The 19,543-nt window shown below is 44.7% G+C and overlaps 3 protein-coding genes across 9 annotated transcripts in view; 1 reads left to right on the plus strand and 2 right to left on the minus strand.

The window, feature by feature from the left end:
- LOC107082706 (protein NipSnap homolog 3B-like) overlaps nt 1-2,361 on the minus strand; it is a 5,870-nt gene extending 3,509 nt beyond the window's left edge. The window contains exons 1-2 of the mRNA XM_015371501.1: nt 2,274-2,361; nt 1,676-1,817 (exon numbers count right to left, since the gene is read on the minus strand). Coding sequence (XP_015226987.1) covers nt 1,676-1,817; nt 2,274-2,287 — 156 coding nt within the window. The 5' untranslated portion in view covers nt 2,288-2,361. The remainder of the gene's footprint in view (nt 1-1,675; nt 1,818-2,273) is intronic.
- noa1 (nitric oxide associated 1) lies at nt 2,314-7,584 on the plus strand. The gene is made up of 9 exons (XM_015371500.1): nt 2,314-2,549; nt 4,275-5,252; nt 5,375-5,539; nt 5,609-5,719; nt 5,825-5,916; nt 6,697-6,828; nt 6,919-7,035; nt 7,125-7,242; nt 7,314-7,584. The coding sequence occupies exons 1-9, from the start codon at nt 2,372-2,374 to the stop codon at nt 7,535-7,537; spliced, it is 2,115 nt and encodes a 704-aa protein (XP_015226986.1). The 5' UTR covers nt 2,314-2,371; the 3' UTR covers nt 7,538-7,584.
- Nucleotides 7,585-8,310: 726 nt separating this feature from the next.
- The window catches only part of arap3 (ArfGAP with RhoGAP domain, ankyrin repeat and PH domain 3), a 29,819-nt gene continuing 18,586 nt past the window's right edge, over nt 8,311-19,543 (minus strand). For all 7 annotated transcript variants that reach the window (XM_015371492.1, XM_015371496.1, XM_015371494.1 and 4 more), the window contains 26 exons: nt 18,372-18,556; nt 17,974-18,080; nt 17,692-17,891; nt 16,878-16,963; nt 16,512-16,694; nt 16,194-16,326; nt 15,251-15,355; nt 14,956-15,112; nt 14,778-14,880; nt 14,323-14,521; nt 14,170-14,233; nt 13,912-14,075; nt 13,608-13,820; nt 12,257-12,362; nt 12,041-12,188; nt 11,894-11,962; nt 11,663-11,737; nt 11,474-11,591; nt 11,216-11,344; nt 10,639-10,775; nt 10,480-10,562; nt 10,058-10,093; nt 9,900-9,963; nt 9,693-9,830; nt 9,543-9,581; nt 8,311-8,856 (listed from right to left, as the gene is read on the minus strand). In XM_015371492.1, the coding sequence (XP_015226978.1) occupies nt 8,395-8,856; nt 9,543-9,581; nt 9,693-9,830; nt 9,900-9,963; nt 10,058-10,093; nt 10,480-10,562; nt 10,639-10,775; nt 11,216-11,344; nt 11,474-11,591; nt 11,663-11,737; nt 11,894-11,962; nt 12,041-12,188; nt 12,257-12,362; nt 13,608-13,820; nt 13,912-14,075; nt 14,170-14,233; nt 14,323-14,521; nt 14,778-14,880; nt 14,956-15,112; nt 15,251-15,355; nt 16,194-16,326; nt 16,512-16,694; nt 16,878-16,963; nt 17,692-17,891; nt 17,974-18,080; nt 18,372-18,556 (3,503 nt within the window). In that variant the 3' untranslated portion in view covers nt 8,311-8,394. The remainder of the gene's footprint in view (nt 8,857-9,542; nt 9,582-9,692; nt 9,831-9,899; nt 9,964-10,057; nt 10,094-10,479; nt 10,563-10,638; nt 10,776-11,215; nt 11,345-11,473; nt 11,592-11,662; nt 11,738-11,893; nt 11,963-12,040; nt 12,189-12,256; nt 12,363-13,607; nt 13,821-13,911; nt 14,076-14,169; nt 14,234-14,322; nt 14,522-14,777; nt 14,881-14,955; nt 15,113-15,250; nt 15,356-16,193; nt 16,327-16,511; nt 16,695-16,877; nt 16,964-17,691; nt 17,892-17,973; nt 18,081-18,371; nt 18,557-19,543) is intronic.

Raw genomic sequence — 19,543 nt, forward strand, 5'->3', positions numbered from 1 at the left:
TTCTAGTCCGCGTGTGCTTGGAGCACAACATTGAAAATTTATTCACAATAGAATGCAGCGGTTACTACAATAAATATTAGGCTACAAAACTAGTCCCAATAAAAAAAATGAATATCATGTAGGCCTACACTAAAAAACAAAAACCTTTTTTTTCTTTTATAAAACGAAATATTCTGAGTCAGCCAGGAGTTCTGAAGACTGCTGGAAAAATGGGCAAAAAAAAAATGCATCCGATTCCCAGTTCAGATTGTGAGCTAAACCATCATAACAGAAGAACCTCAGATGAGCTGCTTTTAAGAAGGGATTCAGCTTTGAGTAAAAAAAAACAAAAAAACATCTAATATCCCTGGTTCTTGAGACTTTTATCTATGTGGGTTGCTCTGTGGGGAAAGGCATATTTTACATTTATATTACTGTATGTTTTAAAGTCTCTATACTCCAGTTAATGATGAATCACTTACTAAATTAGTTGACGATTATTGAAATAATCAATTAATATGATTAATTTTTTTCAGCCCTAGATAAAATACATGAAATGGGCGACACAGAGTAACAACAGCCCAGATGTTCAACTTTTATAGTGAAGTTAATATTTTAATGAATGTATTATTTTGCTTGATACAAAGCAAGCATTCTAGGTAAAAATATAAGAGTGGGGTTTAACTCTGCACAATTCTATATCTTCAAAAGAAAAAACTGTATTTACCGTCTCTCTTAATCGTTCAAATGAAACCATTTTCAAAGTGGAAAACAGTCCTAATTCCACATTCATCAGAGCCGGTGATACTTCAAACATTGATAAACAGCATCTAATGAGTGTAGTGCTTATACATTTTTATTAATGTAGCAAAATGTTGCTTTTCTCTTTTAACAATGAATTCCTCTTATCAGTACGGATGCTCACATCGAGCATAAAAAAGAGCATGCATATTGCATAGCACCAATGACACCAGACCAATAGTGTCCCTACCAAAGTTCAAATCAAACCTACGCCCTTGATGCCATATCATCCATCAGGTGGGTCCCAGAACGAGTATTTCTTTCACACCAATACTTAAAATAAAAAAGATTTATTTTGCTATTGAATTTATATCTATTATTCCTTATCGTGGAGAAAATGTTTGTGTTAATTATTTAACATTTCAACAAAATTTTGTTTCTGAAATTCTGACAACGACAAAGGAAACGAAGAGCTCGCGGTCTGGTCCGTTAATCGCACTAATTAGTTTTTGTCATCTGCTGCCCCCTGCTGGCCTAGGAAGGCCACTGCTGCTCTGAGACGTGACACTGCACCATGAGCCAGCCTGCGTGGGGGTGGACAGAAATGCTTTACAACTGCTTGCCCCCCACCCCCGCCCCCAGCACCACCTCCTCTGTTTAAAGAACAGCTGAAGGCCATGAGGCGTTCAGGACCCCCCCTCCCACCTTCCCCCTGCTGCAGGTTAATCATAAACTGTAGTTTCTGACCTTTACCTCCAATCAACTATTACTGACATGAAACAACCGAACCGAACATCCAGAACCATATCTATTAAGACAGAAAGATAATAACGTGTGTAAAAGTGTTCCTGGGTTGCAGAAGAAAACTGGTGATTTTGTCTCGTTTCTTTCAGTTCTGTTCAGTCTGGGCCTGGTCTGAGCTCTGGGTCTGGTGTTCGGTTGCAGGTGGACTCACCTGTGCAGCAGAAGCAGTTCTTAGAAGGGCTGCTGCTGTAGGCCGAAAAGAACCGATCAGCTTCAACATTTTGACGTCCAGAAAGTGGAGATCCTCTGAGGCGCAGGAGGGTTCCCTCTGAGAACACCAGGAAAATCCCGACCTGCAACAAACAGCGCAGATCGTCCTAAAAACAGGAGGTCTCACTCTGTGAGAAACGGTGAACTCTGACCACTGTCCATGATAAGTAAACAAAAAACCCAAACACAGCCTGATATGGCTCCGCTAGACCAATAATCCTCATTAATGTCAGGAAGACATGTGGCAGAAAAGCCCTAATACAATAAAATAAACAGACTCAAAAACTGAGGTAGAACATTAAAGAAGAACAACCGAGCGGGGAAAAGAATCCCGGTTGGGTTTTGGATCTCCGATCTCCTACAGAGTGGGAGGTCTTCCTGCTGCGCTCTCCACCACTCTTTGCTGCTCGATAAAGAAAAATAATTTGCAACTAGAAACAATTTTCAATTACTTAATTTAAGTAAATATTAGGGTATATTCCTTTGTTCTTATTGTATTTTCCTTTTTTTTTGTATAATAGAAAAACTTAAGCGTTTACCGGAATATAAACATTTGTGACGTCACATCCACCAAGGAAGCGAAGCAGGACCACAGAGAGCACAGATATCCTCGTGGGTTCGGACACGGTGGGTCAGGATGCTGAGGACGCTGCAGGTTTGCTTCCGCCGCCAGCTGTGGAGGAACATCAGCTCCACGGCAGCAGGTGAGCGCTCGTCGCGCGGCACCTCGCGACGCACCGACAGGACGTCCGGAGCCCAGAGTTGCACCGTGGACCCGAACCTGGAGGAGCAGTTCGTGTTCTTGGACTGTAACGGTGAGCAGCTACAGAACCTGTTGCTCGGTTTGCCTGAACCTTCTAGGACCGTATTTCACACAACCGAGGATTTGGGTCAGAACCGTATGAGGTATGGCAGGCCGTTATGACATCTAATAGAAGCACTGTCCTCTCTATTGTTCCATTTGTTGATCTTTAAAATAAGATTATTCCTGGTCACAACTACATTCCCACTAGTCTTAACCCTACATATAGATATCCTAAATTATAATTCCAGGATGCCAAAAAATATAATTGTACTAGTAAGAATAAACTTTCAAATACCTAGAAATCTTTACAAATTTTAAGTGGCCATTTTGACATTTATTAACTTGACTTGTAATCCACGCATCAAATATTTCTTCCTAGTCAAAATAAACAGATTCAGATATCTAAAATAAAATTGTTCCTATGTAAAATAAAAATTTTTTAAATGTCTTAAATGTAATTCTTTCTAGTACTAATGAATTTGTGTTTCCCATTCATATGTATTGGGCTTTTACTTCTAGATATCTAAAGTAACATTCGTTCTATCTAGAAATTAATTCTGACAAGGCTGCACTCTAATTTCAGATCTCTATAATAGAGTTAGTTATAGATAGGAATAATGTTATTTATCTGAAATGTTCATTTTGAGTTAAAAGAAATGCATTTAAGACATCTGAATTGCATATTTAGTCAAGCTAATAAATTGTGATTTCAATCAGCCAATATGTTTCCAGGTGAAATGATGTGAGCTGATCATTCTCAGTTCTACATCTAACTGCAGAGCGCGTTGAGTTTGGATCTTCTTTAGAACATCACAGGGCTCATAAACTCTATTTAGAACCGGCTGAGTTGTTGTCAAACAGCTGCTAAAACAGGAAAGGGAAAGTGGCTGCTTTCAAAATAAAAACATGTTTCAAAATAGCAGCATCTTTATTTGACAGAGATGTTATTTTGTTTGGATTTCCCTGCTTCATTTGGACCAACCATCGGTTCCTCTTCACTAAAACAATCTGGACTCACCAAAGGTTGTCATACATCTGAAACGCTCAGAGATCAGTTCTTCAGGGGATTTGAGTCGATACCCAACGTTTGAAGTTCTTCTATTCTGCTTCAAGTCTGAGAAAATCTGTTTTTTTGGTGAATAAAATCCAGTTTCAACGAACTTCATAACTTGTTCACAATCCTCATTTTTTCCCCACATGAATAACTGATAGAATTCAACTTTGTTTTTTCACAATAGAGACAATTTTGTCTGACCTTGGGGGGTTTTGTAGAGAACAACCACCATCACAAAGACCAAGGGATAGAGCAGATGGGTCTGGGAGGACGCTGTGGTTCGGTTTAAAGCTGGGTTTGGTTCTAGAACAATATCCTTTGGACATCTCTGAGTTCTAATCCATTCATTACCAGAACATGGAGAGAATGGGCAACTAGACTGTCAAGGGGAGGAGATGCTTAGAGGACAGCGGTAGCTCTGGAGGATCACTTTGTAATGTTGAAATATTTTGTATCACTCTAAATTTAGATTCCACAGACATTTGTGGCTGGACCAGTATCATATTCGGATCACTACGAAAATGATACTGTAAAAAAACAAAAAAAAATCCTCTTAAAAGCCGGTTGTTGACATTTTTAAAATGTGTCCCATCATAATGTTCTGCTGCTGGGTCTTTGTTGGACCAATGGAGTTGGTTCTATTTCTATTGGATCATCCTGAATGTTTGTCTTCTCATCCAGGTCAGGAGGATGAACCTTATGAGGTGGAGAAGGTCCATCAGCAAGGTCTCTCCTCAGCTTCAGATCCAAAGTCTATTCCTAGAACAGCCTGCAGATCTTCTGCCGGGTCTGCTCCAGGACTGGTTTCTAGCCCTCATATTAGTCTTCAGAAACACTTCCTGAAACAGCAGCTAAGAGGTGAAGCCCTACAGGAGGCGGGGCTGGACTCCTTTATAGAGTTCCAGGATGTGAACTTCCCACTGGATGAGAGCATCATCAAGTCCAAGAAGAAGAAGAGGGCGGGGCCTAAAGGGGAGCACCGAATCTTTGGGACTCCAGATGCAGATGCTGCGGTCAGTGACACCAGCTGCTCGGGATGCGGCGCCTTGCTGCACTGCACCGCTGCAGACGTCCCTGGGTACCTGCCCAGTGAGAAGTTCAAGGTTCTGCTGGAGGAGGGGAAACTGAGCGGAGCCACCTGCCAGCGTTGCCACCTTATCACTCACCACCACAAGGCCCTGAACTTGCAGATGACCCGGGAGCAGTACCGGGACGTGGTGCGACAAATCCGGAACCGTAAGGCCCTGGTGCTGCTCATTGCAGACCTCTTGGACCTGCCGGACTCCATAGTGCCAGACCTGCCTGACCTGGTGGGAACCAACAAACACGTGGTGGTCCTGGGGAACAAGCTGGACTTGCTGCCTGGGGATTCACCCAACTACTTGCAGCGCATCAAGCGGCGTCTGGCCCAGTACTGCCAGGATGCCGGGTTTGGATCGCAGGTCACTGACCTCCACCTAATCAGTGCCAAGACTGGCTATGGGATAGAGCCGCTGATTTCAAGCCTGCAGCGCTCCTGGAAGTACAAAGGAGACGTGTATCTGGTGGGCAGCGCCAACGCAGGGAAATCCACGCTGTTCAACGCACTGCTTGAGTCGGATTATTGCAAGTCCAGAGCTGCTGAAGTCCTGAACAAGGCTACAATCTCTCCGTGGCCCGGTTAGTAACACACAGCCAAAACCAGGATCGGACCCAACTCACAGTATACTAATGTGCAGTTTAGTTTTCCTTGAAATGTCTCTAATTCTTCAACGTTTGTGTTGTGGCTGTGGTGCGTTAAGGCACAACTCTGAACCTGCTAAAGTTCCCCATCATAAACCCGACTCCGTACCGGATGTTCCGGCGTCAGAAGCGCCTGAAGGAGGCGCTGCAGCAGACAGAGGAGGAGCTGCCAGCCGATGAGCTGAGGAGGCTGCAACAGCTCGGCCGGCGAGGATACTTAGTGGGTAAGGTGTAGGGGTGGACCGGGGGGGGCGACGTCAGCTAAGTTCCTAATCACATACTCGCCTGTACAGGTCGGGTCGGGCAAACGTTCCGGTCTGAAAGATCCAGAAGCAATGAGATCCAGTTTGATCCAGACAGTTTGGCGTTTGGAGATAACAATGACGAAGACACAACAAGAGAAGGTGGGATCATTTTAAGGGATCCAGTTTGGACCCGTTAGGTTTGTTTTTGTTTTGTTTTTTTATTAGGTTCTCAGCACAGTCTTCATGTTCTGATTCATCCCCCAGGGGCTGAAAGGTCACATGAGGGGCTGAGCCCCAACGAGCTGAAAGATGCCCACTGGCTGTATGACACCCCTGGAATCATCAAGGAGCGCGACGTAAGATCATCTTTATCAATGTAACCATTATTATCCCACTGATGGCCTTCATCACACTGCTGATCATCATCACTCATCATCATTATTAATAACCCTGTACAGGGTTATTAATATCAGTCGGACCCTGTACAGGTTTTAAATTATGATTTTAATCCCAACTGTTTAAAATCTTAACATATCAAAATATACTTTAAAAAAAGAGTTGGGTACAATTGTGTGAGAAAATTCTTATGTTTTTAAGATTATAACAATTCCTCAGTCAGGATACGTCCTCTGCTTTTAAGCCATCCAGTAGACAGCAATAAGTGTTTTGCGTTTGGGTCCTGCTCAATGAGCCTGACTGATGTCTGAAGTTTGAACCGACAACATTTGCAAGTTCTCCAGGATGCACATGTTCTGCTCTCTCACCGTTATGCCATAGCTACCACACCAATTGTCAAAACATCTTTTAAATACCCAAATCTCTTTTAAAGTGTAAACTTATGTTAATCTTAAAGATGTCTTAATTTTAACTTTTCTAAAAGAATGACTTTTTTGTTAAGTATGTAAAATGTTCTAATTACTTAATTATAATGTTCCTTAATTGGCTTTGAGACTTTTGATAATCATCTAGTTCTCTAACCTTCTAATTGACTCATTCTCCGTTATTGGAAAAGCTGGAGTCCCTCAGTGGGAAACCCGCAGACACCAGCTGAGGTGTCAGGTTTATAGGACACTAGAATCCTATAAACCTGGTTCGACACTTTTCCTCTCTTCAACCCAACCCTGGACTTTTTGCAGATCCTCCACCTGCTGCACGAGCAGGAGGTCCGGTTGGTGGTTCCGACCCAGGCCATTGTCCCTCGGACATTTGTGCTGAAGCCTGGAATGAGTCTGTTTGTTGGAGCTCTGGCACGGGTTGACTTCCTGCAGGTGAGATGGATGGAGGGATAGATGATCAGAATGAATGGAGGGATGGATTGATTGATTGATGGACGAACTGACAGAAGGTTTTGTCTGCAGGGGGGCAAGTCCTGCTGGTTTACAGTCTTGGCCTCCAGTCGTGTCCCAGTTCACGTCACCGGTTTGGAAAAAGCTGACAGCATCTATGAGCGACATGCAGGCCATGCTCTGCTAGGGGTAAGTAATATTACTGCAGTCTGACTCTTCGCCCCATCAGTCGGACCGCTGCGTACAGGCTCTGGAATTGCTCTTTGTGCTGTGTTCAGGTGCCTGTAGGAGGGTCGGAGAGGATGAAGCAGTTTCCCACTTTGGTTCCTCAGGACTTCAGTTTGGAGGGTCTTGGTTACCTGGAGGCTGCTGCTGACATCACTCTGTCATCAGCAGGTAGGCCTGCTGCCCCTGCGACCCCAAGGGTTAATGAATTTCCCTGACTGAATCCACCTTTCTGTGCACAGGGTGGGTTGCTGTGACGGCAGTAGCAGGTGAACAGGTTCAGCTGAGAATTCACGGACCAGCGGCTGCAGGTTTTGGGCTGAGGACGCCTCCACTGCTTCCACACGTTGTGACTCTGAAAGGAGAGCGACTCCATAAATCTGCTGCTTACAAGCCGTTGAAAGTCTCAGGACTGATAGATGGACTATCGGCTGCTCGGAGATTGCAGGTTATGAAGAAGAAGTAGCTAGCCAAGCAATACCTGTCCAGGTTACTAAAGCTTTGACCTCTGGGATGGGCTCAATGCTTCACCTTTCTCGGTTACCATGGTAATGGATGCTAACCCCTCTAACTGGTCCTGTATCCCATCGCCTGTTTGTAACGATGGTAACCAATGCTGATGGAGCCTCACCAATGATCTCCAAAGTTTGTTTCTGAATATTTTATTCTTGGTTACCATGGTAACAGATGCAGACGCTTTCTTTGATTATTCATGTCATGGACCAGGAGCTCCATGTGACTGAAAGCTGAAAGGGTGTTTAATAAAAATGAGACGGAACCAGTCAAGACGAGATCTTTATTGTTCACAGCTTCATTCATGCTCGGTTCTGCACAATTTTCTTCTTCTTCTCCCCCCTCCCCCATCAGGGCATGTTTCTCCTGTCAATCTGGTCCTCTGATAAACCGATCAGACCCTTTCAGCTCTAGACTCGGACTGCAAAGTTCTCAGGATGTTTTATTGAAGATTTTAATTTTGGTCCAGAGAAGCAACCTCACTGCACTCATCAGTTCTATCAGAACCCATCCAGTCCACAAAATCTAAACAGAACCTGTAAATAAACAAAAACAAATCCATGTGTGTCCCAAACGTTCCCATCTGAGCTGACCTTCCTGTCACCTGATGGTTATGACGTCATTACCCCTGCAGCTACAGTATCACTTGTCCACAGTTCTGAAGGAACCTGCCTGGTTCTGATTGGTCCACCTGAGCTGAACCCTCATCAGGCTTACTGGCTTCGTCCTCTGATAAGAACTTGTAGCTGAGCTTCCTAAAGGTTCTGATCTTCCCGTTTAAAAGTTCTCCCACCTGCTGGTGCTGCTCCCTCAGACATCATACAGCTTCTCCTCCTTCTGCTCCTCTTCCTCCCGCTCCTCCTCATCAGTGTTCTTGTTGAAGGCTGAGGACAGCTCCTGCAGGAGTAGCTCCTGTGAAGGTGTGCAGCCTCCTGGCAGTGGCTGCATTCTTCCTCCTGCTGGCTGATTAGTAGTACTGCAGTTTGTTCCTCCTCCATTGCTGCTCTGCTCCAGCGTTTCATTAGAACCCGGTGCTGTTTGGACCTCCTCTGGGATGATAATGTGGTCCAGATGGCCGCTCTCTGATAGGACCAGTCTGAGTGGAGGCTGGTCCGGGACCTCCTGGGTCTCTGCGATGCTGCTGGACCTGAAGCTGGTCTCCAGGGATTTCAGAACCTGCAGTCCAAAGTCCCCCACCTCCTCATAGAGTGGCTCAGGAAGGTCTGGAGACTCGGAACGCTCCTCAAACGAGTCTTGCTGGACCTTCATTGGCTGGAGACAGACAGAGAACCCAGGTTTACAGTACTGAAGTAGCAGCTGGTTTTGGAAGATCCACAGATTTTAAATAAAGTTTCAGAAATCCTAACCATTAACACATTTGGTATTTTCTTTTATTTCTGATCTGTTTTTCATAAACACACAGTTGTCAAACTAATTGTTTTTATTCATCTGTTATCATTTAAAATATTGTTTTTCAACAGAAAAACAGAATTTTAGGAATTAATAATAAAAAAAGGAATATCTGTAAAATAAAAAATTCAAACAAAATATGTATTGATTTTTCATTTTGGTTTTATTTTTCAACTTTAAGGACTCCAAAGTTTTTATTTCCTTACCTTTGTCAGACCTCACAAAGTTTTATTTAGTTGAAATAAAAACATTTCCACAGAGTAAAACATAGGGACATGGATGTGATGTCGCAAACTAATGGATCAGTCTGAACCAGTTCCTCTTATTTTTTCTGAGCTGTTCTTTTGAACGAATAGATTCCTCATGATTTCCATAACCCATCACCCTGCAGCGCCGGTGAGCATCCTGGGATTAGGGTCTGGCTCAGGGACCCAGTGGGAGAGTCCGGGTTTGGAATCGGGCCTCTCCAGTACTCCCAATCCCTGCTGTCTAACCACTGAACCACCAGGAAGAAGCAGTTTAAATCAGTAAAGGGACCAACTACTCACAAAGTACATGGACAGCGTCCTCCTATCATGTAATTTTCTCTGCAGGAAAAGAAGAAGAAACTCAGTAAAACATCTAAAACCCAGAGGAAGATTTCAAGACAACAAGCAATCCGATGTTCTGGTGTCTGACCCACTACTAGAGTTTCTTACCAGGGTCTGATTGGCTGACAGCATGCTGCTGTTTCTCTCATTTCCTCTGATGGGAACCAGTGGCATGGTACCAAACTTCTGCTTGGAGATGTCGGAGGAGGAATGGCGCCGCAGCACGGGAGGACCTGGATCATCATTCTGAAAACAGTACAGAACTCTTGAGTGAGCTGCCCTGATCCAGGATCAGTTTGCAGACGGTGGACTCACCTGAGCTCTGAGGAAGCTGGTGACCCAGTCCCACAGCTCGGCCTCACTGCTGCAGCACAGGAACCTGAGGGGAGGAGCAGGCTGCCGATTGGTCAAAATGATCACTAACTGTAATGACCCAGTTTGATCATAAAAATCGGTCCTTAGGTAATACTCACAGCTGGTGTTTATCTGATATCACAGTGAAGCCCCACCTGCAGAGACACATATCATAGAGGAGCTGCAGACCTTTTGATCCATTTACAGATGCCTGTTACTAGGTCAGAACCAGGTATAAAGGCAGAATTTATCCAATCCTAGATCAGAACTCTGGTCTCAGATTAGTGTCTGCATCTAAAAAACTTCTTAGTTTCTGATCCGATAGAATAACGTTTTATATTCTGCAGAACCTAGAAATGTAAGCAGATCTGGTTCTAGTGGACTCAGACCTCCTACTTAACGTCCCAAGAAGGTCTAAAGTGAAAAGAACTAAAACCTTTGAATTGGATCTTAAAAAAGCGGGATTAAAGGTCCAGCTGAAATAGAACTCTGACCAAAGCCCAGCTGCTTTGTGTCTCCATCAGAAACGTTGGTGCTTCACCTGCTTGGAGCTTTCAGCTTCCTGCGGATCCCGATGTAGATCTTCATGGTCTTCAGGGCCCACTCCTTCTCAGGTTTGATGCTCTGAACAGAAACACAGGCGGTCCAGTCACACCGGATCACACACGGCTTTACTGATTCTTGGTTGAGTTCTGCTCACCCTTTTGTCTTTGAGCAGCAGCAGTTTATGGTCTCGGATCTGGAACGTTCTCTCCTGGAACCGGTTTCCCTGAAGGAGCTTGGGAGGTTCTTCCCGGCACCGCAGCAGCCCAACCTTCATGATCTCACTCTTATAAGCTGAGGAACAAATGGACATAGATGGGGACAGATGCAGGGCAGCAGTCAATCGAGATGAGTTTCTTCTCCTTCCACCCCCAGAAGAACCAGTCTGGGACCCATCAAACACTTCCACTTTACTGAAGCTAAGCCTCTGATAGTGGCTCTACTGTGGCCTGGACTTAGCCATTCGTCATGCAACTTTTTAACATTTTATCCTAGAAGGAGAACAAATTTCTACTTAGATGGATCAGAAAACAGGCCTGCCTCTTTTACAACAAAGGTTGATGGTTTAAAACAGAAGAAATGTTCTCCAGATGTTCTGCACAGAACATAAACTTAAACTTGTTGATGTACCCATCTCTAGGTTCTGTCCTCAGAGGTTCCAGGACCGCAACATGTCCCTGCTAAATGGATCAGAACCCTTCATGTGTGTGTGTGGATCCAGGTGTGGTACCTACAGGTGAGGATATTGATGCCCTCTCCTTTAGGAACCTTCTTTACCACCAGGAAGGCAGAGCTGGGATCAGCCATCTTGCACCACTGCAGCGCCTGCTCCAGAACCTTCTCTTTGGGATGTAACGGACGTTCTGAGAGGACCAAAACACAGATCAGAAGCAAGAACCCCAGGGTTCACCCAGCACAACGGACAGAACCAGGAAAACTGGTTCAACCCGGAAAACTGGGATAGAACCAGGAGAACAGGTGCTCGCTCTCACCCAGCTGGCCGTCCTCGATGGCCTCGAACGTCATCCAGACGTCCTTCTCTCCAGCCGGGACATTCCTCATGTACAGAACCTGGTTGGTCAACTCCTCGGCACACATAGTGGGGGACACCTGGGGGGTCAGAGGTCACAATATAAAACCTCAGAGCTCAGCAGATGTTGGATAGATGAAAACTGACCTACTTTCAGAGTGATACAGCAGTCTGGGATCTTCATTTCCAGGTAGACTTCAATGATGAGGTCACCGGCCTGAGAGAGCTGCACACACAAACTGATCCCTGGTCAGTTCTTCAATAACCAGGAGGCTGACGTCTACAGTTATTTTCAGTTGGACTTTCCAAATGTTTAATATATCAAGAACAAATAAGGTGAGATTTGCTGTGAAGTTTAAATTTTTTTGGGGGGGGCAGAGACCTGAGTATCCTTCCAGCTGGTGATGAGGCTGATTTCCAGCTCAATCTGAGTCTGATGATCCTCGTCAATCTGAAACGGTGCAACAGGTGAGCAAAGTCCACAGGTTCCTCCAGCAGAACCTCCAGATGATCTTGAGAGTCCACCCACCTCAAAGACGTACAGGTAGTTATCGATCAGATCCTCAACGATCTTCACCTCGTGCTCACCCTTCCCATCGGTCTGAAACAAGCTTGGAGCAAACAGCAGGGAGAGGTTCTTGGTGCACATCTGGTTCAGGTCAGCACACTTCTGGACCCTGACAGAGAGGAGACAGGTCAGAACCGGCAACTGCTTCCTGGCGCTGCAGCTGATGAGAACACACACCTATAAAGATGACTGATGAGGGCAGCCAGAGTGGTCCGGTTTACCCGAGGAAGACTCCGGATGATCTCTTTGTAACGGTCCAACCTGGAACGCTTCTGAGGGATTTCTGAAATGAGAACAAGAGCATTGAACATGATCTCCAGGAACACTTTAAAAACAAGAACGTGGAAAAATTAACATCTCTTGTATCCCGATCATTACCCCAATTTCCCACTTTAGCTGGTTCTGCTCAAATTCAACGTCCACAATTACCAGTTATAAGCAATGAGAGCATTTGGATCCCTTGGTATGGCAGTGGAACATGGCGGCAGTGAGCAGACGGCACAGTGGCAAAATTTTATTCAGTCAATTAGCAGAAACCGCATCCATACTTTTAAGTCGAATCACCAAAGACACAAAGCTATGTTTCCTCAAGGGTGAAACAGGTAAAAAAACATCTAGCGTTTCAAATCGGAACCATACAGAAAACAGATGACATACCCTTTGGGGGGGTCATGCAGGATCATGCAGGCTGCTAAATTACAAGAGATGAGGATGTAGCAGCACAGCTAAATATAAGATGACGAATAAAGACTATCCAGCCAAAGTAAGAATTTGTATGAATGCTTTTGAAGGTATTGTTGAGGCTGTTTCTGGTCTGCTTCTGTATTTTACAGGCTGCTGCTCTTTTGCCAGAACAAGATACCAAATATAGGGCTCGGTTTATGCAACCTCGGGAACTATGACTGGCTCAGGAACCAGGATGTGAACACTAGCTACACATTGCACTAAAGTCGTTCCAGACCATACCATGAGGTTAGATAGGAAATAAACTTAACTTGAGCAAGGTTGTTACCAATAGCACACAATAGATATAACTACTGAAATATCTGGAAGCCAAAAAATGAAAAGTGAAGCAGTTTCAACAGTTTTCAAATCAGCTTCAGTTATTTTGTTTTGAATTGGGTGTTTAACACTGGCTCTATATATGTTTCCTGGAGCTCCTCTGGGCTTTGTACTGCAGAGGAGCAGAGAAGAACTGGACACAGTGAAAAGGAGAAGTTTGCAGCACAGTGTAGACAGATGCTGTGCACATTCAGGGTTAATGTCATTCATTTCTGATTGACAAGAATTGTCCATTCAGCCCAGAGCAGAGAAACAGTTGGAAAGAGCTGGGAAATCTTAAGATCTGCTGGTCCAATACAGAACATTATGCAGCTCAGGTATGGTCCTGCTATGTACCATAATCTTGAGCAAAGTTCTTCAAAACAGAACCAGAATCTACAAAACTAAATTCTGCAGAAATTCTAAAAACAAAGCTCTAGTTAGAGCAGAAACCGAATGGCAGAGCTGTTTTCAGAACTGGACTCACTTGCAGCCTCTTGCCACAGTGGGTGTAGCTCAGCCATGAAAATCGGGTCATCGATTTCTCTGAAGAACCTCTTCAGCACGTCAGTAACATCCTCAATGAAATGGTCACCGATCCGCAGTTTAACATTCCTAGCGTCTTTCCGGAACTCGTCCATCAGCAGCCGGATCCTGGACTTGGCTCCATTCTTCCTGTAGATCCCCTCATGGCCCAGACCTGCAGTGGACCAGAACTATGGGCTCAAAGGTCCTTTGGTCTCTGACTCTGAGCTGTTTAGATGGAGCATAATTCTCTGGGAGTTCCTCACCATACTGCGTGATGAAGGCGATGCAGCTGTCCACAATGATGGGAATGTCGCTCCGGCTCATCTGCTGCTCCCGCAGAGCATTCCCTTTTCCGCCGGCTGCTCGCTGGATGTCCGCGTACCACAAAGGAAAGTCTGTGCGCCCCACACCCTGCAGGTGGAGAGTCCTGAACACGAGGAAAGCCCAATCATAAAGTTAAAGGCAACCAGAACCAAAACCAAACAAACACTACGGTAGAGCTGGGACTCATCATGCCTCACCTTCCCTTTTCCACCAGAACCAGAATCTCTTTCTTCTCGTGATTCTCATTCTCTGAAGTGATACCTGCAGCACAAAAAATACACAGCCTCACAGAAACCACTCAGAACCTCAGCATGACGGATCAGAACCAGGCCCCTGACTAGTAGACTGACTGAGTTCCTGCAGCCGGTTTAGGTTGATGATGTCCTCAGCCGCTCCGTCGTTCCGGGGGCAGATGAAAAGGTTAGACTTCTGCAGGACGAAGTAGGCTTCTTTCCACTGTTGAGGGTCCAACATGGCTCGGTACCGCAGGAGCCCGACCCGCTCAAACTCCCGGGTCAGCAGGCAATGACAGCTGAGCGGCGTGGCAGCCTGCCAGACCACAACAGAACAGCAGGTTTAGAAAAGTCAATTCTGTCATCTGTTCAGAGCAGATACGATCATTTTTTTAAATATGACCAATTGTTCTTATTAAATCCTTCTTATAATATAATTCATATTTAACATATAAAAAGCTAATTATGAAATACTACAATATGAATCCATTAAAAAAAGATCTGAAGATTAACATCAGAAAAATAAGCTCAGTGTTTGTCCTGGTACAGAACCAGAACCTAGAGATTAAGACCTGTCCAATGGCTTTAGTCCAGCTGTGCAGCGCATCGGCTGTCTCCAACCCAAACAGGAACAGCTTCTCTGATGCCACATATACCTCAAAGGTGTAGCGGAACCTGCAGAACATACAGAGCAGAACCTTTAGATTCAGACGGACACCTGAAGGTGGCGCCATGTAGCTAAACACCAACCTGTCAATGAATCCGTTGTTGTTGCTTGCTGCGTCAGGTCGACTGACCCCCAGGCACACAATGTCCTTGACATTGATCTGCAGGCAGGGGTCCGCCGAGTGTTCTGACTCATACAGAACCAGAGACTGATCCACGGAGCACCAGAACTTCTGGAAGTCTGAAGGAACAATAGGATTGATTCGGGTTCAGACTAAGCTTCCTTTATTAGACAAACTTGCTTCCCTCATGTCATGTCAGACATGATCCAGACTGGCCCAGTAGTTTAATTCAATTTGTTCTGAAGAACCTATCCCACCTTCCCGGGTTTTCCTGGACAGTGTTCCTTTGCTGAGTGAAGAGGCCTTGTAGAGGAAACCAGAGTGAAGGATGGGCTGCATGATCTCATCATAAACGCTGGGGTCTGCAAGACGACCAGAACCAGAATTAAACTAAACACAGAACTGAGACAAAACATCAGGAGATTTTCCTTCATTAGCTGTCAATCACAATTAGTGATTACTAAAACTTCCTGCTACTAACTGCTGACCTGGAGTCCGCCTAGAGTTTCCCAGGAGAACCTTATGAGGAGTCAGGGTCAGCAGTGTCTCCATATGCAAGTTTTTCATGACCTTGAATGCCAATTGTGGACAATAGTGGTTTCTAAACTTTCTGCTATATGAAACAAATCCCCCTAGTTCAAAGTATTGAGATGCCACATACATTTATAAGCAATGTTTGTTCCTTACTTTTGCATCAAAAGCTTTGGTCTAGAAAATGGGTTTTATTCCAATCCAAGAACCAAGACTTTTCCTCAATAACCCTGGCTGTTTTATGAATAAACACAAGACTGTTTTGGAGTAGAAAGTTGCTGGGTTTGTAGGCTGTTGTACAGAGGTGTATTACACCACTAACAAAATTTAACTACGGCTCCCTGCATGCATTGTCACAGTCCCCAGCGTGCCTTGCAGCTCTGACATCACAGCACAGGTGATAAAAGCAAGTAGAAGCTCTGGCTTCTTTTGCAGCCTGTGGAGCTTGGAAGACTGAGGATAAAAAGATTAGGTCAGAATTTGTAATTGATTTTGGAATAATTTGAGAATCCTCAGAAATCTGCTGGTGCTTTATTTTACAGTGAAAGTCCAGAACACAGCTTCTGATTCTGTCTGAGATCAAATCAGACGACCTGCAAAACCATGAGCTGGTTTTCCTCTGCAGCTTCAGAGACCAGACTGAACTCACGGCACCAGGAGGGACCTCACCTGATAAGCTCAGGTGCTCCAGGCAATGCTGCTGCTGACGATGGTCCGAGCCGGCGGCGAGCCGAGCGGCTTCTGAGAAAATCTGAGTGACAGTTTTCAGGAGAGTCTGTTCAGAGACGGAGGAGCAAAGGACCTGTGGGACACATGGAGGACCAATGGTTTGATTCTGCTCCCAGAGGTTGTGTGAGGTGTTTACTGAGGTTGGACAAACGGCAGTTGTGGTCAGAAGACCATTCAGTTTTTAAAGGTTAAACAGTACAATTCTTGTGAGGTTAAGTAAAGGAAACCGGTGTCATATCATAATCCCATAGATCGGACCTTGAGGAGCTCCTCCTGACTGTTGAATGCTGGGTGGGCCAGACGGAACCGACCCTCTCTGTACTTCTGGCTGATGAACTCCCTTCTCTGCTCCGGCGTAGCGTCACAGTCTAACTCCTCAGACACAGAGAGGCGGGCTGCCCAGAAGTCGTTGGCCCGGTCGTTACCCAGCATGATGAACAGCTGACAAATGAATAAACACAAAGTTAGACTTTATTCTGAGTCAGAAATGCTCAGAACCGTCAGAGCAACCTGATAATCTGGTTTCAGCTGTACACTGTAATAATGGATCATAGACAGATTTAAAACTACCAGATGTTAGAACTCAGTTGGGATGGATGGAGTGAGGGATGGATTCATTCTTACCTGAACAATCTCATTGCTCCAAACACTGGTGTCAAGTTTAAGACTTTGGACTTTAGAGACCATTGTCCCCAAACCTCTGTGCTGCCCTGCACATACAGAGACACAAAGCGTTGTTTGAAATGAAAATCTGTCAGAGTTCAATACCTACAGCAGGTACTAGGTGTAAAACACACAAAGATCACACTGGGTTTAAAGGATGTTCTCCTGACTGAGGCTTCATGAACTTTACTTCCTGTGTCTGAGAGCAGCTAAACCTACATTCAGAGCGACAGTTACACCTGCAGGGGTTCATGCCTGCACATGTCTGTCAAGGTTCACCTTTGCAGTTGAGGACAAACCAATCTTAAGAGTAAAAACATGTCATGTTGTAACACCATTGTTTTGGGTCAGAGCCCAGCTGTGGTTGCTATCCCCTCGCCAGTCGTTATCCAGCATGTTTCAATAATTAATTTGAACCCATGCTGCTGATTTCAGAGCAGTTTCATGTGGTAATGGCTGTTTGGACGGCCAAGTCCGTTGGAGTCGAATCAGAAACTCCGGTAATAAAGCCCTGATGTAATCAGGGATTTGATTCTCTGCAGCATCTAACAGCAGGAACCTTTAAATATTCAAAATCCTGTAAACTCAGCAGCTCCATCAGATGTTCTACAGGTTCCCCAGTCGCTCTTTGATATTGCTAAGATTTGATCTCACCCATTAGGCCTTTAGAGTAGTATAAAGACAGACACAGACATTTATTCTGTTTGACTGCACAACCAAGATGATCTGAAAAACGTTCTGCTGCGGGCCATAAACTGACCCTTACTGGTCCTACCTGCACAGTTCTTACAGATGACCACGCAGAGATTGATGGAGGCCCAGTCCGGGTTCAGGGCCTTACAGTCAGCACACATCCTGTTTGATCGATTTGACCAGATCTTCTCAGCTACCTCATAATCGGACAGAGTCTCTGCAATCGCCTCCTGCAAAGCCTCCATCCAGTCCCGCTTCTCCCGGTCTGACTCCGCTGTGAAGCTGAGGAGAAAAAGACAGAGATTCTGTTGTGACCATCAGAATTTCTCCATAATCTCTGCAGAGCTGAGGGGAGATCACCAACCTAAAGGTTTTGTAGGGAGTGATGAGGTCAAAGCTCCTGTGCTTTCCGTCTCGGATCGTTGCACCGCGGGCTTCGATCACAGTGATACCGATTCCGTTTCGGAAGCACTGCAGCCAGAGAGACAGGATCAGAACCGACTTCCTCTGGTACTGCTGTTTGGTACTGACAGGCCCACAGAGCCACACTAAACTGAATCTCATGACCTGAACCTCCTGATTACAGATGAATTATTGGTCCTGATTTAAAACATCAATAGCAGCTGCACAGCCACATAAACCTCTTCAACCGTTTCCGTCTCAAATTATTAGATTATTAATGAACATGAATTTTATCTGCAGAACTCTTATAACACTTCCCTCCTGTTTGCTTTAATTTCCCCTTCCTGTCAGAGCGCTCACCTGCTCGCTCTTGTAGAGCCAGATTTGGTCCGTGTTGATGGCAGCATAAACTTTGGATTTGGTTCCTTTGAGCTCTAGGACACCATGTTTCTGGCAGTGAGATCCAGGTCCAAAACGGCGCCGACCAAACACCTGATGATCTCTGACGTGTTCCTGTAGAGTGGCAACCCAGCGCCGCCTCAGCACTGCCACACAGCAAAGAAGCAGTCATCACAGCGGAAACGGCAGCATCAGAAACACATGGCTAATCCAATTCTCCTGAATAAAACTGGTCAGTAAACATGAAAAGCTTTCCCTCATATTTCCAAGCTCTGCTCTAAATGGTCAAAAAAGTTTTGGGCTAAAAGCATTTGTCAGAAATCTTCCTCCACCATGCCAGAGAGGAAGTTCAGGTTTCCTATTATTATTTTGATCAGGATGTTCTTTCAGATCCAGCAAAGTGATGTCATACCTGAGTAAGTTTGTCTAACTGTTTGGACCTATGAGATCGGTGTCTTTTCTACTTTTTTCCGAAATCTAAAATTCTCCTTAAACTTCATTATTTACTACAACAGAGATAGATAAACATGCCTCAGCTTTGTGAAGCAAAAGGACGTTTGAGCATCACATTTATTCAGCCACGACTGGCCATTATAGAACTGGGAGATCTCTGATTCTAGATTGTATTAGACCAATGGTTCTGTTCAGGTGGCTTGTTTTATTTTTAAAACAGTCAATAACATTTTGGAATTTCACTTGGGTCTCTGAGGCTATCACATACAACAGTAAACACATCCCATCGCCCCCTCCTTTCTGTCTCTGACAACAGACTGAGGCCCTGCGTACCCTAAATAGCTTGTAAAAAGGAGTGAGGGAGACGATCAAGAGGAAAGCAGGTCTAGATAGGAAAAAGGTAAAAATAATAGAGAAAATAGACGCAAGGTGCGGTAAATTAATGTTGTAGAGAAGAGGATAAGAAATAAACACTAGTGGTAATGAGTGAAAATTCTAGTATAGCACTGTTCAGCACAACTAGCTTAACAAAGAAGTTAAAAAATAAGGAGAGCAAAACTGACTTTCCGGTAATAAATCCAATTCCATCATCCCTAACATTATCCTTTGTATAAAGGATCATACACATTTTAGAATGTGATTAAAGAAAAGTCTGAAAAGAAAATCACTTTAATGCTACA

The sequence above is a fragment of the Cyprinodon variegatus genome, unplaced genomic scaffold (genome assembly GCF_000732505.1).
Source record: "Cyprinodon variegatus isolate N-32 unplaced genomic scaffold, C_variegatus-1.0 Scaffold59, whole genome shotgun sequence".
NCBI lineage: Eukaryota > Metazoa > Chordata > Actinopteri > Cyprinodontiformes > Cyprinodontidae > Cyprinodon > Cyprinodon variegatus.